Here is a 20,826-nt window from a genome sequence, read left to right as displayed (position 1 = left end):
CATGGCCTCTATTAACTGGGTAGATATCGCGCTGAGAATGAATACAATTGAACTGTGGTACGCTTTTAAAACATTAATCACAGATGCCTTGAATGCGTATATACCATTAAAAAAATACTCCACGAGAAGGGTTCCAAGTTGGATGAATAGTGAAGTTGCCACATTACTTGAGCAGAAAAAGGTGGCATGAAAAGGTTACAGAGCAATAAAATGTACTGAAGCCTATAACAGCTACAAGATGATCTGTAATAGAGCCACAGAAAAGGTTCGACAGGCAAAGGCAGTTTATGAGAAATCACTAGCAAACAGAGCAAAGAGGGGGGGGATAAAGAATTCTTCACATATATAAATGCCAAGAAGAGCAGGACAAACCAGATCGGACCTTTACGTAAGGGAAAGAGGATAGTATTAAATACACTAGCTGCCGTTGCAGATGAACTCAACAGTTATTTTGCATCGATATTTACAAATGAAAAGCCTTTTGTGGCAATGGGAAATTGTGGGAGCGAAGTTAAAAAATATATAATTAATGATATTGAAATTTCGGAAGATTATTTAATGAAAAAACTTTCGAGCCTACAGACCAGTAAGGCTCCTGGAGTTGATGGAATATACCCTATAATCTTAAGGGATGCGGCAAGCGAGTGCATTGAACCATTGAGGCTAATTATGCGAGCATCACTAGACTCTGGGGAGATTCCCTTGGATTGGAAAAGTGCAAATGTATCTCCCATACATAAGGGTGGCTCCAAAAGTGAAGTTGGAAATTATCGACCTGTCAGTCTGACTTCAGTAGTAGGGAAAATCATGGAGGCAATGATCAAGGGTGGAATTCAGGATCATTTGGATCGAATTTAAATTCTCAAGGATACTCAGCATGGTTTTGTAAAGGGAAAATCATGTTTAACAAATCTAGTTCGCTATTTCGAAAGGGTCACTCACGAGCTGGATTTAGGGAATAATTTCGACATTGTTTATTTAGATTTCAGCAAAGCTTTTGACTCAGTCCCACATGAGCGGTTGCTTTATAAGCTGGAACAGGTTGGAATCACTGGGGAAATCCTTAGATGGATAGAAGGATGGCTTCAGGGCAGGAGGCAGAGGGTTGTGATAAATGGCTATTCCTCAGATTGGGTTGATGTAAGAAGTGGGGTTCCCCAAGGATCAGTATTAGGACCACTGTTGTTTTTAATTTTCATAAACGACATTGATGAAGGGATAGAGGGCGTGATGTCTAAATTTGCAGATGACGTTAAAATTGGTAGAGTAGTTAATGATCACTGTCAAGCTGAGCTTCTTCAGAGAGACCTAGATAGACTTCAAGAATGGTCAGAAAAATGGCAGCTGTGCTTTAATCCAACAAAGTGTAAGGTATTACACCTGGGAAACAGTAATCCCAAAAAAACTTATTCACTTGGTGGAGTTCAACTAAACCCAGTACTGGAGGAAAGGGACTTGGGTGTTACGATACGGTCAGACATGAAATTCTCTGAGCATTGTAAACAGGTTGCAAGGAAGGCCCATGGTGTCCTATCGATGATCTATCGAACTTTTGCGAGTAGAGATAGCTACGTGATAATCCCATTATATAAGGCTTATGTTAGACCACACTTGGAATACTGTGTTCAAGTATGGAGACCGCACCTAAAGAAAGACATCGAGCTTCTTGAAAGGGTGCAAAGAACGGTAACTGGCCTGGTGAGATTGGCAAAAGGGCGTCCTTATGAAGAAAGACTTCGAATATGTGGGTTGCAGAGTTTGGAAACTAGACACCTTAGAGGAGATTTGATTGAGGTGTTTAAGACTCTGAGAGGCATCAGTAAAATGAATGAGGACAAAATTTTCAAGATTATAAATGATGCTAGAACTAGGGGACATCAATTCAAGTTACGGGGGGAAATGTTTAGATTGGATTGCAGGAAGTTCTATTTTAGCCAGCGAGTTATAAATTACTGGAATAAGTTGCCTTCATGGGTGGTAGAGGCCGACAGTTTGGGGAAATTCATAGGTCATCTGGATAGTACTTTCGGGTAAGGGAAGCGCATAGGATGATAGGTTTAATTTCCTTTTTATTTATTTTTTTATTTTTTATTTATTAATTATTATTATTTAGTTATTTATTTTATTTATTTATTTTTTTTTTTGTTTTTATCATTGTTTTGTTCGGATTTTTTTTTTTTTTTTTTTTTTTTTTTGGCTGGTGCAGCATAAGTCATAGGCTTTCTTGCACCATGCGGCCGTTACTAATACTAATACTAATTCGAAAAATCCAAACTGTTTTTTGCTATTATGTACATCTTTTTTGTAAAACAGTAAGAACTTGTTTTTTTAGATACACATTCCATGTATACGCGATATGCGTACTACTTCCATTTTGATTGACAGGTATAGACGTGCCTAGAAATGTTTAGACATGTCGAAACCAGCAAGTCAGGTAGATCTAGAAACCAGCGAAGTGTTTCTTCTGCATTCAGTTGTTTTTTCGTGCAGGTAGGCGTGTTAACCAGTATATGCTTCTAACGCGATTTTCATATTGTGTCTTGGCAATGGCAACTCGTGGTTGTGTGAACAATGTTTTGTCATATGTGCAATAACTATGTTGTGGCGAAACAAAGTCAGGCAGGATATAATATCATTTGGGAAAGATGTATAAATCACATATTTTGGAGTTAAATTAGGCGACAAAAATAAAAAAGTCCCCCCCTACAAAGTGTGCCCTACACGCATAGAGGGTTTGTTGTTCCCATGGTGTAGGAGGGAACCTTGAGATCATATTAACGGCTGCTACTTTTGTTTCGTTATAAGCAGGTTATAAAATGAAGAACAAGAAGAGCATTGTGTACCACAACAGCTGTAAGGCAGTATACAGTGGATCTGAACTACCGGTACTACCTCCACTAGTTGTTATTGAACAGATTCCATCATATCCCGAATGTGACATTTCTGGTCTAGAGGGTGATATTAAAATATTGTGACGATTTAAGACTCTGAACCACAGCTGTTTGCATAAAGTGAATTCGATAAGCTCGTGAGACATTTAAATCTACCCAAAGAGGATAAAGAGCTTTTACGATGAAGAAAATCCAAGAATTTGCTGGCCCCATGAACAGTCTTTTCATGGTATAGACATTGCGAAAAGGAATTCTTCTTCTATTTTTCTGAAGAAGGTGTAGTAATATACTACAACAAAATTCCTGCAGTTATGAACATTTTTAAAATTTTTAAAATGTTCATAACTGAAATTCAAATTTTCAAAATTTTCAAAGTCAGTAAACAAGTCTCCACAGAGTGGAGACTTGTTTACTGACTTCGATGAGTCAGTAAACTTTTGCTTCGATGAGTCAGTAAACAAGTCTCCACAGAGTGGAGACTTGTTTACTGACTCATCGAAGCAAAATCTCAGAGGAGTTCTCCTTCATAATGGAAACAAGTATGCATCAATTCCTGTCGCCCATTCAAGAAAACTACGAAAATGTTAAGCTTCTTTTGAAAAAAAATCAGTACAAAGAACCTTGGCTGGCTAGTGTGTGGAAATTTTAAAGTTATTACTCTGCTACTCGGCCAACAACTTGATTACACAAAAAATGCTTTGCTTTCTGTGCTAGTGGCAGAGTCGAGCAAGAAGTAAACATTGGGAAAGGAAAGTGTGTTAGTCAAGATAGTCTGCGACAACAGATTCAAAGGACATTAAAAGCAACCAGTAGATAGAAACAAAGTACTGGTACCTCCTTTGTATATAAAGTTAATGGAACACTTCGTTGAAGTCCTGAATAAAGAAGGAAATTGTTTCAAGTAGAACTAAATTTCCATCGCTTACATACGAAAATATGAGAGAATTTTTGTTTGAACCTCTAATCTAAAACCTGCTGCATTTAAAGAATACGTGAACCAAGCTAAAAGAGAAGGTTGGACTGGCTTTAAAATATGAACGCAATTTCTGAGAAACAATAAACACCCAGATTATGAAACAGTCGTGATTGACATGCTGGAGAAGTTCAGAAAACTAGGGAACAATACGAGATATACTTCTTGCACTGTCATCGCAACTATTTCTCAGAAAATTTAGGTTTTTTAAGTGAAGAGGAGGGGGAGAATCTATCAGGATATGAAAGAAAAGGAAAAAAGGCACCAAGGGGGATGGAATGTCAGTATAATGGTTGACTACTGCTGGATACCTAAAAGTGAAATAGTCACCGAAACTAGCTGCCCTTAAAAAAGGTGCAAGTTTAACCAGTCTACTGTAAAAGAAATCCAGCTTGCAGCCATCTATGTTTGACAGGAAAACGTAGCTTTTGATGTTCTTTTTTTAACTAATTTTATCGGCCTTTTTATATAAACATAATGTATTTGTAAAATCTGTAGAAATGCAAAATAAACCAGAAGCACTTCCATCAATATTTTCGTTTGTTTTTTTTTTTTATTTGTAAAAACGTCTGACGCGATAGAGAAAATTTCAAATAACTTTCGAAATTCCCATTAAAAATGTAGTCCAGGTTTCTTATCAGCAGTAAAACATCAGAGAACTTTTTCTTAAAATGGAGACCGGTGTTATCGATTGTTACTATTTTTTTAAAATAGAAACTGAGTTTCTTATAACTTTATTTATTTTGTTATAAAACAAACCAGCCAAAGAATTCAGTATAGTATATTCAAAAGTTTATAGGGAAGAAACGTACACTGCCTGTACTCAGCCTCATATCCGCGCATGTGAGGACATGTATAAATAATATATCACTATAGTTAGGCGCATTATGGCCTTGCTGTCCTTGCGCCGTAAAGCCCATAAACAAACAAACAAACAAACAAACAGATAATCTAGACAATAATTTTTTTGAGAGTACTCGCTCAGTAAATTTCTGGTGGCCAGAAAAGATAGGCATGTGTACAATCTTCGTTATAGTGAGTTTTCTCCATATTCTGATGAAGAGTGTATTCATCTTTTTCGGCCTCTATAAACTGTATCTCATATCTGAGTCAATCATACTAAATATGTTTGGTTATGTCGACAAATGCGAGGATATAAAAACGTTCACAAAGCATGCCAATCTTCTGTGGTTATTTCAAAATACAGTATGTAGCTGCTAGAGGACACTTTGTTAACCCATTTGTTTCTTCGTTAAAGATACCTTCCAAACTGTAATGAAATCCTGATGGAATATGATTAAAATTCCACTGTGATCGTGCCTATTTAGGGAAAAAGTTGCCAAATGAATTGATTTATCACTACAAAAAGACGAACTTTTAAGCTTATTGTCTTTTTATAATTTTTGAAGATATGAATACACCCAGAATTGATTATAATAATTTATGGTTTCGTAGAGGATTACTCCAATGTAATTAATTGAAAGCAAAACGTTTGGGAGGATTTTGTAAGTTCTCTCTTGGAGAAATTTACAATATCAGTTAATTTTATAGGACGTCCTCTTAGAATACAATGAACTTATTCATTAGGTTGAATTATTTCATGCTGGATATATAATACAAAGATACCATCTGTCCTAGTTTCGATACTTTAATAACCAAACGGTAGATATTACGTGACTGGGTCAAAAAGAACTGATATTATGAACAAGCTGAATATTCCAGGATGCCAAGAAAATATGGCAGATGCCGAAATAAGGTTCGCACAGATGGTTTTGATTTTCTCATAACTCCAAAGTTAAAAGGATTCGTCACTGATAGGAGTAAGAAATAATGACAGCGAAAAGTACAGAAGAGGAAGAAAGAGACTACTTGCTTTTATTTAATATGGCAAATTTCGGCTCTGATAACCAGAAATAATAAACGTTCTACGCATTCACTTTGATAACAGTCCTACAATTATCTCTGACGTATCCAGTTTCAACAGAAATGGAAGTGAATTAATAACTATCGAACAGGTGAGTGCCATTCACCCTAATAGTAACCTTACAATTGTACAATCTTACGTAACAATTGTGTGAGTCATGTCGGTAGCCACCCCTAACATCCGGTAGTCATACACTATGAACAAGGATGTGAATAAGAATTTTCGTCATTTATTAGGAATAAGTGGTTTCATTTGAGATTCTTTGTAATAGAAACTTTTGGAATAGATGTGTTAGAGATTCTTATATGGAAACCTATTGGCAGTACTTCATTGAACTGTATTTAACACAAATCAACGGTGCATTTCTAATTCATTCAATTCTTATTTATTCTGGACTTAATCAGTTATTTATGAAGCATGCTTCACTTTCGATATGGCTAACATGACCTTGGAAGTTCACACAAATTCGGTGGCTCTATAATAATCTGAAATTTCCTGTTTATCTTCAAGCAGCGTAGATTAATCGAAGTGCCACTGCTGTTGAATTTTAGAAGAGAACAAAGCCTGTTATATTACATGAAGTAGGGTGGAAACCGCATCTGTAATTGATGCTGTGGAGATCAGGGCATGTTTGGATAATCAGTACTCCTTAAAGCAATTTTCCATTGTTCAAGTCTATCCACAACAAATTTATTGTATATATGTGTTAAGTGCTGCCAAAGCGACTAAGGCTATGATGAGACATCAGTATGCCCTGTCTGTAAATTGCGTAAATTCTGTGGTCGATTTGCCTGTTTGCTAGATGAAAAACTCGAGTTAAGGGTTTTTCATCCATGAAATTCTCCTCTGAGACAAATTAACTTAGCCATTATGAAAAAATGCCCATCAAGCTTCCTCACATCATATCCTGTTAACGACGCGATAAATTTTCATGGTCCTTTTTCACAACGTGGCTGAGTTAGTCAGTTTCAGGCGAGGGTAGCGTTGTTTATTCTCCCGGAAACTTGGGTTTTTTTATCCAGCAAACAGAAAAACGACCACAGAACACACGCAATTTACAGACAGTATATACGGAGCAATATGGCCTTAGTTGCTGATGCTCCTAAAACCCCTCTGCATTGCACCACCACCACCACCATCACCAGCTTTCATCACTGACGGGATTCGAACCACAGGCCTTTTCCCACAAATGTAGGGAGGACGACGATTAGTTGCACTGTGCAACATGCAAGAGGCCCTTAGTTTAGTAAAGAAGACTATTGATAGTGTAGTAAACACGCGTGACACCGAATTAACTAGTTTAATTAACACGAAGTGAAAAAATAAATATTTAAATTTCTGCCATATTAATTCAGTCTGTGAATTAATGCAGCCACCTGAAAGACAAAGTTTTAATTTTTCAACAATTTTATTACATTTTATTACAATTTTATCATTTTCCTATTTCACGTTTCGTGGTTTAAAAGTTGGCATAATTCTTTTAAGTGAAGGAGTGGTGACTTCTATTTCCAGGTTACGCCTATGCACAAGTGTTTGCAACGGGGAAGCCATTGCTTGTAACATCTGTCGAAGTTTAATAATATCAACCAGAAAGCGGATTGGTCTTTAGGGGCAGGAAACTTTTTTTTTGGAAGAGGGGAGGCGCAGCATTTTTTTTTCTTAGCTAAAGGCATCCTTCACAGATCGCGTGTGGTAAGTAACTGGAGAACTCTCGCGATATGCAAATACTTAAAGTAATAGGAAAAGGAGGGCAACATTTCAGGAAAGTTGGATAATACAAAAAAAGTCATTTTTAAGGGAAAAAAAACAGGAATAATCAGCTAAGTAAATGATATCTATAAAAATTTGTACGTGTTTAGTGTAATAATAATTGGTATTGGTATTAACGCCCCAAATTATGCACTCAAAACATAAAAGTGTGTTATATAAGTGTATATTAATAAATCCAGACTTTTAATTTTATATATTTTTATCTAGAGATATTCTATGACCATCTTCCACATTAGCTACGAGAGAAAGCAGTGTTCTTGATCTTATCATCAGTAGTGACTTTCATTCACTAAGAATCTGTAGATAAAGGCTTAAGCACAATGGTCTCAGACAATTTTTAAAATCTATCTGATGGTACCAACAGTAACATCAGTTGGGAATGGGGGAGCATTCGGGGAAGTAATTGTAGAAGCTACTAGGCTTTTCACACCAGTCGAGCAGAGCAGGATTACTGGAGGCACGTTGTAGGGGGGGGGGGAATGAATGAATATTAAATAATTAAATTTTTAACTAAACTAATTATTTGCAATTCACTTCCACCCTACTGAAGTTACAAGCCTACCCCACAAACGCAAATCTGACTGCAATTTACAGAAACTCAACTCAAGCGTGTTCAAGGCTTAGACCCAAATGGATGATAGATGAATTGACGAGACTCCTGGTAGAGGAGAAGAAATATGCATGGGATGCCCTTAAATTCATGGATGGTGTTATGCAAGCTAAGGCAGATTGTGAGAAGTTACTGATTTTTGTTCTGTTGTTTGGGTTTTCGGTGCATCGCCGACTTAGGCCCTTATTGGACGTGTATGTTATGTCTGTAAATTGTGTGTGTTCTGTAGTCAAATTTTCCTGTTTGCAGGACGAAAAACCCAAGTTTCTGGTAGAAAAAACCCTGGTATCCTCGCCTGAGACCAATTAACTCAGCCGCGTTGTGAAAAAGGCAAACAAAAATATTCCTCACGTCATCGACGGGATTTGAATCGAGGTCTTTTTCCATTCCCTGTGGGGAGGACGGCGATTCTACCAACTGCGCTACCTACAAGGGATAAATTTCTGCGAAAGAATGCAAAAACAAGCAGCAAACACTTCATTACTTATGTAAACTAGAAGGAAAGGGATGAATGATATTAGTCCAGTAGATATGAATGGATTAACTGTTGATGATCTTGCTCAGGTTGCTGACAAAATAAATATTTTGCATCTACATTCATATATGAGGAATTTTTTAGGGCCGGGAACGCCAGAAGTATATTAAGTTTTAATAGGGAGCTAAATGACTTTGCAATAACTGAGAGAAAAATGGAAGAGAAATTGTTGAAGCTAAATATAAAACAGGCACTATTGCTCCGTGTATATTGTTTGTAAAATTGCGTGTGTTCTGAGATCGATTTTTTGCTTGCTGGACGAAAAACCCAAGTTTCCGGGAGAAAAAACCATGCTACCCTCACCTGAGGCCGACTAACTTAGTCCACGTTATGAAAAAGGTCCATAAAAAATACCTCACATCATCGACGATGACTCAAACTCAGGTCTTTTCCAGCCGGTGTGGGGAATGACGGCGATCCTATCAACTGTGAACAATTACAACACGAAGATTGAAATTTTGTACGTATATATTTAGTTTGTCTTGCTGCCAATGCTGGATTTACATATGGACTGAGCGGGCTGCTGTCCAGGACCTCATAATCTAGGTGGGCCTCGGCCTTCTGCCAAAAAAAAAAAAAAAAAAAAAAAAAATTAAAAAATTGGCCATTAATTTTATTTCATTTGTAACAATAAAAATCAGGGACGTACCTAGGCCAAATTAATGTGTTAGCACAAATCCAAAATTGAGGAACACATTGATGGGAGTATCGAACACACTAGCCCTTGAATCCTTGATTTTACTATCTAGTAAAATCAAGGCCCAGTTGCTTAGTAACATTAAACACTTGACGTATGAGTCTATGACTGTATAACAGTTACACAAGTGCGTACTTACTGTTTAGTAAAGTTCGTGGAGGCTTTAAAGCTACTCAGAATCAAATGGTAAAGTCAGTTTTGAAGCAATACAAGTGTTCAGATCTGGCTATCATTATAGCGTGCGTTTTGAGAACAAGTGAGGATTCTTTTATATCATCGTGAATCACAATAATATTTAATTTTATCCTTTTGTGAAAATAATAACGAGTAAGCGATATGAAAGTGGTGCTACTAAACGAAAGCGGCAAAAATAACAGAAGGAAATACTCAAGCGTTTAAAGTCAATCACGTCATATGGCTTTGTACAGCAGGCAGAAACAGCCCTAATAATCCCTCAGATACAGAACATTCGTGTTTACAAACAGAAGAAAATCAAGTAGACTACACTGAGCAATATGAGCAGACTGAAGAACAACCAGTTTATATACAGAACACAGCCTCCCAAGAACTTCGCGAGAACTGTTGTCAGTAACTACCACTACAAGTACAGAAACTTCTGGAGAAAGTGACAATGAAGTGACAGGACCTACAGCCAAAAATTAACACAAGGCGCTGAAGGAACATGCTACGCGACAGTTACACCAAAAGAAGCAGTTTAAGTTCATTACTGTCTTAAAGACTTGGAAAACAGAGCAAAGTTTATGGACCAATTGAATAACGAGGAAATATCATTCTGGATTGAGAAAGATCCATCGGAATTTCAGCACCTATTACCAACTAGAAGCGAACATACAAAAGCCAAGCCCGGTTCTGCTCAAAGAATTTATTCCATTCCGCCAAAGTAAATGGAGAAACCGACCCTCGAGAATGGCTAGTGTATTCTCCCACAAAACGAAAAGTGTTTTGTGTGCAAACTGTTCTTTAACCAAACTACCTCAACTACAGCTTTAGCTTCTACTGGATTCGATTATTGGCATCACGCTTATCTTGTTCAAACCCACGGAAACTCTAAAAATCATATGAACTCTATGCTAACGGACAAGAAAGCGTGGTCAAACGCTCACATTAAAACTCGAAGAGTAAATAAAAGCAGAGCAGGATTACTGGAGGCACGTTGTAGGGGGGGGGGGAATGAATGAATATTAAATAATTAAATTTTTAACTAAACTAATTATTTGCAATTCACTTCCACCCTACTGAAGTTACAAGCCTACCCCACAAACGCAAATCTGACTGCAATTTACAGAAAATTCCAAATTCTAGGGTGTGTAAAGCAGGTGTCAGCAGAACATTAAAGACACACATTTATTTACAAAAATTTACAAGCCTTTAATGAGCATTATATACAACATTTACATAAAACAAACAAACAAACTACCTATATGCATGTCAATTTCATTACATTTAAATCATACTATAATTCAATACACAATCTCTCCCTCAAGACTAATGCTCGAGGGCGCTCCTTATCCGTTATAATTTATCCACTTTACTTTGTATCAATTGTATCTTACATGTTATAAAACATCAAAAAATATGCAATCATTCTCATTCTTATCTATTACTAAGTTCTTATCGCTTACATCAGATTTTACAACTGGTATCCTCTTACATCAGTAATATTCACTATAAATCGCTCATTCTACCTTAATTACTCCGTAGTTATCTGCTTAGTCATTTCCTTTACTACTCTACGTTATTTCGTAATCATTTATAAACATAACAAACTATCTCAACCTTAGTACTAACTTGCCTATTTCAAATTTAACTTCGTTAGAAAGAACTATCAATCAATTATTACAGGAATTCAGATTATGAGTCCAAGATTTCGGGGTTCAATAAAAAAACAAGGACCCGACTTACATTCCGAAATGGCAGCTGATCCCACATTCCTTGCGTTCAAGCTTCCTTCAGTTATGTGGCATTCTGGGTTTCTCCATATCTTGGGCACTCTGCTTTCCGTAGTGGCGGACAGGACGCACCATCTCAGGTAGGCTATATAGGCATATGTGTACACTCTTGGCTCATTCTCTATGGGTGGGAACTGGAACCCATGAGCGGTTCCTTCGCAAGCCACTCTTCAGACTTTTTCTACAAGTCCTACATTACCAAACTGGCCTACCTCTACTTCAACCCGCAACTCACGACCCTCTTCCCTTAGACCACACCACACAGAAGTCAGATACAGAATGCACACTCTCTCAAAATTTCTCCCCCAGAACTTTACTCTTTCCCTCAAGTTTAGAACGCCTCCCCCAAGGACTCCAATCCATCCCCATTTTCTGTTTAATTTTCTATTTGGCAAAACAACTCTCCCTAGGCCACAAACCAACCCTCTCCAGAGATTTCTTATTTTTTTCACACCTTTCATGTTTGCCAGTAACCCAAAAACCACTCACTTTTCTTTCTAAATATATCGAAACACCCAAATATTAGTCAACTTGACGCCGTTTTCTTTTGACGCGAACACTGGACGCCCACTCATTTCCTGTTTACTTTCTAACAGTGGCTTAGATCAAAAGAGAAGCTTTGTATAATCCCGTTTCACGTCTATTGTTCTTTCCCTCAGCAACCCTTTCACGCCTGTTCTCAAATGGCACCCCTTCTCTAGTCATTGCGCTGTCTCTTTTTGTTCTCCTGTATTATTTAAATTACTTGTTTACCTTTTAGCCACTATTTTAATTCCCACGCCTAAAACTGTCCTTTACTAATTCCAGTGTTCTTCAAACTTTAACCTTATTTGCATTAAAACTAAATATAATATTTACTATCTTTAATCAATACTCGGGCATTAATGCTGATCCTCACTTTCCATTGCCCTACTTGGATTTATTTTAGCAAAATAAATATTTATATATTAATTTTGAAGATCTATATCTTACACGTACTTCAGCGAGTTATTGTAGTGATTTCCCTTTTGGCAGAAGGTGGCTTGGCATTTAGGGGAGATGACGAAACATTTGGTTCACCAAACAATGGTAACTTTCTTGGATTGCTTGAATTAATTGCCAAATTTGATCCTTCCCTGTATGCTCACATAAATCAGTATGGAGGTAAAGGCTCTGTTGAGCTATCATACTTCTCCAAAGCCATATGTGAAGAGGTTATCCAGTTGATTATTATTATTATTAGCCATATGGTGGAAGGAAGCCTGAAGCGTATGCTGCACCAGCCAAACAAAATTCCCAAGTTACCCTGAGAGAGAGAGAGCAAGAGTCAGAAGTAGAAAGGAATCACCAAGAGAGGAATGATGATATCCAGCTCAGGAACCTGGGTGTGCCAAGCCCATACTCACCAGATGTGACCCCCTGGGATTAATGGCTAATAAAATTCGAGAATCGATACTGAGCGACATCAAACAAGCAGAGTTATTTTAGTTTATTAGTCGATTCAACCTCTGATGTTTCCCATGTTGATCAACTTACTGTCATTGTTAGATATGTTTCTCTAGTGATGGATTACCAGTTGAACGCTTTCTGAGTTTTTTTTAACTGAAAGATCACACCGGTGAAAGTATGGCTGAGCTGATACTGAACTACTTCAGTGAACTTGCAATAAATTTCAGTAAATGTAGAGGACAATCATAGACAATGCAGCCAATATGACTGGAAAGTATAACGAACGTTCAACAAAAAATTCTGGAAAGGAACGAGTTTGCAAAGTTTATTCCATGCGCTGTACATTCCCTAAATCTAGTTGGACGAACTGCAATTGATTCGTGTCTGGATGCAGTGAATATTTTTGGCACGATAAATGAGATTTATTGTTTTTTCTCAGCTTCTACAAAAAGATGGGCAGTGCTAAAAAATTTCTTGCCTCCTGAGTCAAAAGTTCCTAAACATTTATCAGACACAAGATGGGAGGCTCACGCCAAAGCTACTGCAGCTACTAGCGAAAGTTATGCTAACATTGTTGAAGCTCAGTCATATTTACTGTGATGAAACTGAAAAAGAAGATACTAGACGACAGGCTGAAAATCTTCTGCAGAAAATGGAAGAATTTTAATTCATTTTCATGCTTCACCTTTGGACACATTTGCTAGATCAATTTCATAAAGTTAACGAGGCACTCCAAAGTACGCAAATTTCATTGAGCATATGTGCAAATATTTACAGCTCACTATTGCAGTTCGTATCAAACACTCGGGCTAATTTTGATGAAATTGAACAGCAAGCAAAATTTACTTTACCGGATGTAGAGTAAAAAACTGTCAAAAGAAGGCAGAGAGTACGAAAAAAAGAAAACAATGATGGGACAGCCATAGACGAACTTTCTCCAAGAGACAAGTTTAGGGTAAATTCATTTATTCCTGTCATGGATGCTCTTGAAGCCAACCAAGACAGAAGTGCAACAGTGTATAGGAGTGTAGCTGGCAGTTTTTCATTTTTGGTGAACCTTCAAGCAACCAAGGAACAGATTCACAATGGCGTTGAGATGTTGATGCAAGAGTATCCAAAGGATGTTGATCTTAGTCTAGTCGATGAACTCTTGCACTTCCACCTGTACATCAGACAAGCTCATCCTGAAAACGAAAATTTCAACCACCAAGATATGTATCAAATAATATTCCAGGAGAAAATTCGGATAGCTTTTCCAAATGTGGAAACAATTTTCAGATTGTTCCTGTGTTTAATGGTTACTATCTGTACTGCGAAAGATCATTCTAGACTAAAAAGGATAAAGAATGATCTACGGTCAACAATGTTCGAAGATCGGTTGTCTGATCTAAGCATTCTCTGCATAGAAAATGATAAACTGCGACTTACTGATTTTAATGATATAATTGATAAGTTTTCATCCAAAAAAGCTCGAAAGAAACTGTTCTCACTTTGTATATAGTGTAATGTTATAACACAGCTATGATTCCCCTATGAATGTTGTGTGAACGTCTTCATTAATTTCATACTTTTGTAAACTTATTAAAGGTTATAATTTTACAAACAATCTTTTTATCAATGCTAAAATTTCAGCAATGTTCTACTTTCATTGAGTAAATAACGAATAGAACGAGGTTTTGTTTCTCATAATCAGATGCTATTAATTTTGGGCCTCCCAAGGTCTCCTAGCCCAGGGCCTCTAGTTGCTTTAATCCGGGACCGCTTGTAAAGCATTAGTAAATTTCTACCCACCGAAAAAATTTTTCAATGTTTGGATGGTCCAATACACTCCAGATATGGTCTTTCCAAGTAGGAAAGTGAATATTATCTTTTCCTCCCAACGCCGGGAGGAAAAGGCCCGAGTTCTAATCGTGTCAGTGACGCTTTCATGGGCTTTTTTTTCCCCCCCACAACTTGGATGATGTTAGTCGGTCTCAGGTTTGGGTTGGCAATCCAATCACAGAACACACGCAAATTGCGGACACAATACCCGGTTGCCTCAAAGCTTTAGTTGCTTTGGCACTTAACACACAAAGATGAAGAAGTGTTCCTGATATCAACTATTAAATTTCTTTTCCCCAGTTGTTTTGAAATGGAATCTGTTTGAATCCTTGAATGAAGGATTCTTTTGCTGGAGAAAAAAGCATATAATTGTGGAAAATGAATTAAAGAGGAGAAAGTGTCGGGGGTTAAGTCTGTTATTCGATGAATATTTGGATTATGCTAATAACGGCGCGTAGTTCAAACTCATTCATATACGACATTGATTGATCGCATAGTTTTCCATCTATCTTGGCAGTGAGACTACTACATTTGAGATATTTATGAAAAAAAACAACATTTATTGTCGAAATCTTCCATGGTTTATTTTAGAATTTTAATTGTTAATAATTTATAAAATTTTATTATTTTAAAAAGTGGAAAGTTTTATTTAAAATGTTTCAGTTGCAGTGAAGTCCGAGATAAGATAGAAGCGTGTACGCGTAAAACAATGTTGCTTTCATAACCATTCGAATTGGGGTGAGTCAAGATATATTTAGAGGCAACTCACAGTTCCAGGAATGATGGAATATTCGAAATTATTATCTCTCGCTTCAAAAACGAGATTCACAGAAAGCTACTGAAGCACGACAGAAGAAAGCCGGCACTCGATATACGCACGTTCTAAAAACTTAGTGTCGTCCCTCAGCACGCGCCACATTTCGGACCTACTAACCAGTACCATCCCCTCCCCCCTCCCCAACAACTTTCTACGGTGCAGTATCGCGCACAATAACGGCACACGCACGTGCATTATGCCGCAGAGATTGTAATGTCGTAAAGCTTCCGGCGATGGGCTTACAGACCGTCACTTTATCTTCGCCAATCCCAACGGCACGAGGCCGTGACTCGCCTGTCGTCGACAACAGGGGGATGGGGGAAAAGGGAAAGGAAAGAGAATGACGTCACGTGACGTCTATCGACTAAACCCTGAACTCGTTTTCTCGCTATTGCCTCAGCCTAAAGCCTCCGGTGTGGGATCGTGTCGCAGAGGCTCCTTGGACGCTACCGCATGCGCATGCATTCGCCGCTTGCTACTAACCTTCGAACTGTGTGCTGCTGCTGTCTTATCTGCGATAACTGACAGGTTGAATAGGCCCCGATAGCACTCTATTAGTGTCAGGTACGCTCAAGCTCCAAATCAGGAAGGATGATGGCGGCGAAGCGACTCTGTTTTCTTTTAAATTAATTCTTTCTTACTCTCTTAGGACACTGTTGGTCACAGCCCCTGTTGCTGCGAATGTATTTCAATTCTGCGATTAATAAACCCTTTGTTTCAGCGCACGTACTAATAAAAAGTTTTTTAACTTAAAAATAAGCTGATGACGTAATCAGCTAGCTGGAGCTTCCTTTGACTAATTTAATCTAATATCGGAACAACAGTTTAAAGTTGCTCCGATGTTAGGTCAATGGTATCTGGTCCTCAGGCCACCAATAAGGTTTCATATTTAAATAGTTTTTTTTATTTCGTGTAGTTTCATGTTGGCTTTTGAAAATATCCATTTTCAGAAATATTCCGATTTTTGCATCGTTTTCTTCTGATGGTTTACATATCTTCCTCAATATGTTGTATTTTTCATATTTAGTTATTGAATATAAAAGAAATTAAACTGTAAATGTTAATCAGAAAAATTAAACCCTATTTTGAAAAATGCGTAAGTAATAAAGAACTGTTTTGTGGTCCAGGAGCGTTGCTTGCAAGAATCCATGCTGCCTGCGACCTTCAGCCTTGGAAAAAGGCATGACTCCCCTATATTAAATTCTTCTTTCCTCTAGGATGCTTGAATGATCGGTACTCAATAAAGTCCTACAATTGTGATACTCCATACTCCATTGCGATATTTGTGAGTAGCTGTTGACCCATGCCTTTCTGATCTACCAATCTGTAAATAGTCCTGGATTGTCTGACCAGTTGCTTAATTAAATCACTTTGGTTTTCACAGAAGTCCCGATGGAAATTTATACTAATCCACCAGACTTGACCATAGATACCAGGGGCTAACTCTGCATCTTTCGGATTAGAAAGGTTTGGATGTTCCAGGTTTGAACAATAAGCTTCAGTCAGAACAATAAACTTATTCAAACGTAAAGTGAAAGTAACGCTGATCATTTCTCCAATTATACATCTCTTTAGCCTTACATAGTGCATAACATAGTCACACAAGGAAATGTTCCAGACAAAAATAACGAACCTCGCCTCTAGTTGCTGAGGCAACGAATGGCTGTGTCAATGACAACTACCTATGGCAACGCCATTGCCCTCTGTTTAAATGTTGCCATAGCATTAAAGACGTGCTATGCGCTTAACTATGTGCCAACATATTGTCCCTGATCTCGTTTTCGTGTTTATGTCGCTTGTTCAGGTGAATACCTGCAAGTCACGATGGTGGGAGGTCGCCTCCTCTACTAACGAAGTCACGGGATTTTACTCATAACGTCACGAATAAGAGAAGCAGTGGTGTGTATCATTCAGCTGTTGGTGACGTCACATTTGGGCACGATCCAACTTCCTTCCGTGAAAATGAGTGACTGGAATCCCAAAGTTAGTACGTATTTTTGCGAAACTGCTTTTAACATTATCGGTGTTCTGCCCACAGGGGTAACAACCGGTTTTTGCAGTCTAAAAGTGTGCTACTGACGCCAGGTGGCGCAACGTGTCTGTATCTATACATATAAGCAAACTTAATCCGCCAGTCATTGTACATACGCACTACTCGCACGAGATATTAACAACTGCGCAACTCTGTGACGTCACAGTGTGTCGAATGAACCTGGTAACAGCTGTTCCGATTGAAAGCAAACGCGCATTAAAGGGTACGTCACGTGCTTTTTCAATGCGATGCATAATATTTTAGAAGTATCCTCTAAGGCCAGATTTATTTTAAGTGCTTTGGTTTTCAAAAACTTCCATTAAGCAGGTTCCATCGAGATTAAACAAGTCATCGTCTTTTGGCTTTTTTTTAAGCAGACGAACGAAATAATATAAATTGCAGTCACTTTTTTCTGTTACTTTTCCTCTGTCAGTAAACTTAGTTTTTTGGAGTAACTGCCCTAGCAGTTTATAAAAGGAAACACAGGCTTAAAACATAGTCCAATAACCGGATGATAGTATTTTTACCTGCTGAAGAAAGCATGATAAGTGTGATGGTAAGAAACTCTGGGTATTTAAAAAAATATATTTTTTCTTCCCTCTCTTTAAAGCTTGGCATATATCCAAAATGTTGCATAGCCAAAGGTAAAAGACTGCCTAACAATTCTTTGTTATCCCACTAGTCTATTTTAAATAAAAATTCCTTCCATCCATGTCCAGCTGCCACTAGAGGGTTCTGAAACAAGCTCATAGACATATTTAAAACATCTATATCGCCATACCATACACAAAAATATATTTATTTTTTGTATTTTAATAATTACAGGACCAAAGAACCTTGTTTTTATTCCCCACTCACTGCGCATGATTGATTTCAATCATTAATGGTTCATTATACTAAAATAAACTTATCGAAGTTATAAAGCTCACTAGAACCTTAAATAATAAATGGTTCAAAAATTCTGCATTTAAATATTACTACATGATCTTAGTCTTAAAAAGCTAATACTCTTTCAAATTCAACTAACTCAGCTTTCTCTTTCCAACAAATTATTTTTATGTTAGTAAAAGAAGGTTAGGTTACCTAAAATTTGAAAGAGTATTGTCTTTTAAAACTATGATCACCCGCTACTTAAGCACCAAAAATTCGAATAGTAGTTCAAAAATATATTATTATATATAAATAATAAATCACTATCATAATTACAAATAGGAACTATTAACAAATTACGAATGAAATTTTAAAAAATTTTGAAACCCCTTCTTAGCCGGTTGGGAATACATCAACACGCTGTTACTTAAGAAATACTTCAATTTAAGTCACATTATTTATTTTTATGAAAAAATCAAGTAATATTTCGTTCGATTCTATCCCCAGTAATGCATAATAACATCCTCTCTGACCTGGGCTTAACTTTTTGCTTTATATAATTTGTGAAAAGTCTTAAAATTTACTTCAGGGAAGGAGGTGACTATCTATCGTGTTGGTCAGATGGATAAGCGCAGATTGGGAGATTTCCTAAAAAGTGATGTTATTAGTTCATTTTTTTTATAATTTTGGTACAGGTGTACCTCGCTTAAAGATATCATTAAGTTCCTTGAAAAGGGGTCATTATTGGTTTATTAAAACCAATAATGAGTGGAGCCATCCCTGCCAGGCATATATTCAGGGAAGAAAGAAAAATTGTAGACTACAAAAAAATGAATTTTTTTTTATCAAATTCGGTGACAGACAATGAAGCTGTTTTTGTTGTAGGTGAATTAAGGTGTATAAAATATGAGCCCATTCGCATCTACGTACTCCTCTCTTAGTACAACGGCTGGTACCGATCGTATGCTTCTTCATGCACTTGTGCTTGATTGTTGTTGGATTTTAGGGGCATCGGCGACTAGGGGCACGTTGCTCCGTGTATATTGTCTTTAAATTTCGTGTGTTCTGAGGTCGATTGTCTGTTTACTGGACGAAAAACCCCAGTTTCCTGGAGAAAACACCATGCTACCCTCTCCTGACACCGACTAACTCAGCCAAGTTGTGAAAAAAGACCCATAAAGATATCTACCGTCATCTGGATTCGAATTCAGCTCTTTACCACCCGGTGTGGGAAGGACATCGATCCTACGAACTGTGCTATATACGAGGGAAATTGTGTTTGAATTCTGCTGTTTCTTTGAGTGTCGTCATGTTTCTCAGTTGGAGTTTATAAATATGCAAATCTTTTGAAATGTCTTCGGTTGTTATTAATTTCGTGGGCTGTAGTATTAGCATTTTTTCACATTTGCCTTACATTCTTTGGTCTTCATGTTCATCTGCACTGTATTTCCTTGTACATCATATACTGGCTCGCCCAATTCAAGGACCCTCTTGGGTAGCACAGTTGGTAGGATCACCGTCCTCCTCACACCAGGTGGAAAAGATCTAAGTAGGAGTCCCGTTCCCGTTTGCAATAGTATTCGGGTGAATGGTTGTGGGTCCACTTCTTTTGGTGCCTAACAGTAACACTACCGGGTTTTTATTCGGGAGGGGATTTAGCTGTTTATTTATTCGTTTTTATCGAGTCTTTTTGAAGAGGACAGATGGAATGCAGCATCTCTTCATTGTTATATAAAGTTCATTTTGGTTCCTTTGTCTTTTAGAAGTTGGCTCCTAGTGGAGCATGCTCCTACGAACTGTTTAACAAGAATGGCACTAAAAATGTAAAAAAATAAAAGAAACAGTGACGATTTTTATTATATGTATTTGTTAATATACAATTTAACTGGTCAGGAACAAATATATATCGATAATTCTTTGTGTTTGATTAAAATATGCTTACTCAGTGACTCCAGTGACAAAAATGTGATGTCATCCACAAACAAGAAACAGCGCAAATTTTTCCCATTGTATTAGTCACCCGTTATTCATAGATGACGCTATACTCCCTCCCCACTTCAGTGCTGTTTGCTATTCTGTTGCCATCTAGCGACAAAAATAGAAATTACTCACCTTTAACGAGATCGCAAATAAAATTTAATTTCATTGGCCAACACAGAAGATATCCGATAATCCACAGTTTCGAGAGGCATCTGTCATAGGATTTTTGAAACTTATCTCTGCATGACTTTGCTCCCTCAGTGAACACCTCTGAAAATTAAAAATGAATTCATTCCCTTTAAGGAGAAAATTCTCTCATTTAAAGTATTTTTATACAGAAATACATTCAGACTGCGCACAATTTTTATTTTTATTCGCACAAAATCTAGACGAAAGATAAAATGAAACTAGTTAAAGTTTAGTTTCTGCTCAGATGTAAAACAAAAATTGGTATTCGTCAGTGTTTTTTTAATTTTTGAAGTTTGAAACTGTTTCGTCAGTATCTCTC

The 20,826-nt window shown here is 37.3% G+C and overlaps 1 protein-coding gene across 1 annotated transcript in view; it reads right to left on the bottom strand.

The window, feature by feature from the left end:
- snky (ubiquitin protein ligase sneaky) overlaps window positions 1–20,826 on the bottom strand; it is an 80,541-nt gene that overhangs the window by 34,944 nt on the left and 24,771 nt on the right. Inside the window, exon 3 of the mRNA XM_090380714.1 lies at window positions 20,451–20,588. Coding sequence (XP_090236840.1) covers window positions 20,451–20,588 — 138 coding nt within the window. The remainder of the gene's footprint in view (window positions 1–20,450; window positions 20,589–20,826) is intronic.

Source organism: Mastigoproctus giganteus, chromosome 9 (genome assembly GCF_048544385.1).
Source record: "Mastigoproctus giganteus isolate SK-2022 chromosome 9, ASM4854438v1, whole genome shotgun sequence".
NCBI lineage: Eukaryota > Metazoa > Arthropoda > Arachnida > Uropygi > Thelyphonidae > Mastigoproctus > Mastigoproctus giganteus.
This window is presented reverse-complemented; position numbering and strand designations above follow the sequence as displayed.